The 1,650-nt window shown below is 43.9% G+C and overlaps 1 protein-coding gene across 1 annotated transcript; it reads left to right on the top strand.

Annotated features, from left to right (window-relative positions):
• Positions 1-297: 297 nt before the first annotated feature.
• LOC138889472 (uncharacterized) lies at positions 298-1,016 on the top strand. Its single transcript, XM_070172782.1, has 2 exons — positions 298-644; positions 773-1,016. Exons 1-2 carry the CDS (start codon positions 298-300, stop codon positions 1,014-1,016), a joined length of 591 nt encoding a protein of 196 aa, XP_070028883.1.
• The last annotated feature ends 634 nt before the right edge of the window (positions 1,017-1,650 follow it).

Raw genomic sequence — 1,650 nt, 5'->3', positions numbered from 1 at the left:
TGAGCGGCTACGCAAATATGATTTGAAACTAAACCCTGCCAAGTGCGCATTTGGAGTCCCATCTGGAAAACTCTTGGGTTTCGTAGTCAGCCGAAGGGGCATGTGACCGGAAAGAAAGAGCATGCTATTTACTATCTGAGCAAGAAGTTTACCAGTTATGAAGCCAAGTACACTTTATTAGAAAGAACTTGTAGCGCTTTAACATGGGTCGCTCAGAAGCTGAGGCATTATTTGCAAGCTTACACCACTTACCACATAACCAGGTTGGATCCTTTAAAATACATATTTCAGAAACCAATGCCCACTGAGAGATTAGCAAAGTGGCTGATCTTGCTCACGGAGTTTAACATAGTCTACGTTACTCGTACGGCAATGAAAGCCCAGGCGTTAGCAGATTATTTGGCTGAGAACTCGGTTGATGATGAATACCAACCTTTGGGCACTTACTTCCCAGATGAAGAGGTAAATTCAGTGGAGGCAATACCTGAAGACACCCATGCTTGGAAAATGTTCTTTGATGGGGCGGTAAACGCAAAAGGTGTTGGAATTGGGGCAATCTTTATCTCACCCATCGGCCAGCATTATCCAGCACAGCCCGACTTCAGTTTTTCTGCACAAACAACACCTCCGAGTATGAAGCCTGCGTTATGGGTATGAACATGGCAATCGACCAAGATGTCGAAGAATTGATAATCATGGGAGACTCAGATTTAATTATCTGAAAAGCTCAAGGAGAATGAGAAACCTGAGATGTCAAGCTTATTCCTTATAGGCAACATGTGAAAGATCTTGGCAAGCGATTTAAGTCATTAGAGTTCAGGTACATCCCTCGCTGTCACAATGAATTAGCTGATGCACTTGCTACTTTGACCTCGATGCTGCCATACCCAGGCAATGCCTACATTGATCCTTTGGAAACCCAAATTCGGGAAAGGCACGGTTACTGCAATACGGTTGAGGCAGAACCAAATATTCAGCCATGGTATCATGACATCAAGAGATTTCTTGAGCAGTGATGTTTTGTACAAAAGGACTCCAGATCTCAATTTGTTGAGATGTGTTGATGCCGAAGAGGCCGGAAGAATCATGTATGAAGTACATGCAGGAGTGTGCGGACCCCACATGAACGGGTATGTTTTGGCAAAGAAAATCCTCCGAGTGGGCTATTATTGGATGACCATGGAAAAAGGCTGTTTTAGCTTTGTTCGGAAGTGTCGTCAGTGTCAGGTGCACGGGGATCTGATTCATGCACCGCCCACAGAACTGCATCTCATGTCAGCGCCTTGGCCATTCGTTGCCTGGGGCATAGAAGTCATTGGGACAATCGAGCCAAAAGCCTCAAATGGGCATAGATTCATATTGATCGCCATCGACTATTTCACGAAGTGGGTTGAAGCAATTACTCTCAAATCTGTCACCAAGAAAGCTGTGGTAGACTTCGTGCACTCTAACGTCATCTGTCGTTTTTGTATTCCTGCAACTATCATTACGGATAATGCTGCAAATTTGAATAGTCATTTGATGAGGGAGATATGCGAACAGTTCAAGATAACACATCGGAACTCTACCCCTTATCGTCCCAAAGACAACGGTGCTGTTGAAGCAGCAAATAAGAATATCAAAAAGATTTTGAGAAATATGATTCAAAGT

Source organism: Nicotiana sylvestris, chromosome 4 (assembly GCF_000393655.2).
Source record: "Nicotiana sylvestris chromosome 4, ASM39365v2, whole genome shotgun sequence".
NCBI classification, from domain to species: Eukaryota; Viridiplantae; Streptophyta; class Magnoliopsida; order Solanales; family Solanaceae; genus Nicotiana; species Nicotiana sylvestris.
This window is presented reverse-complemented; position numbering and strand designations above follow the sequence as displayed.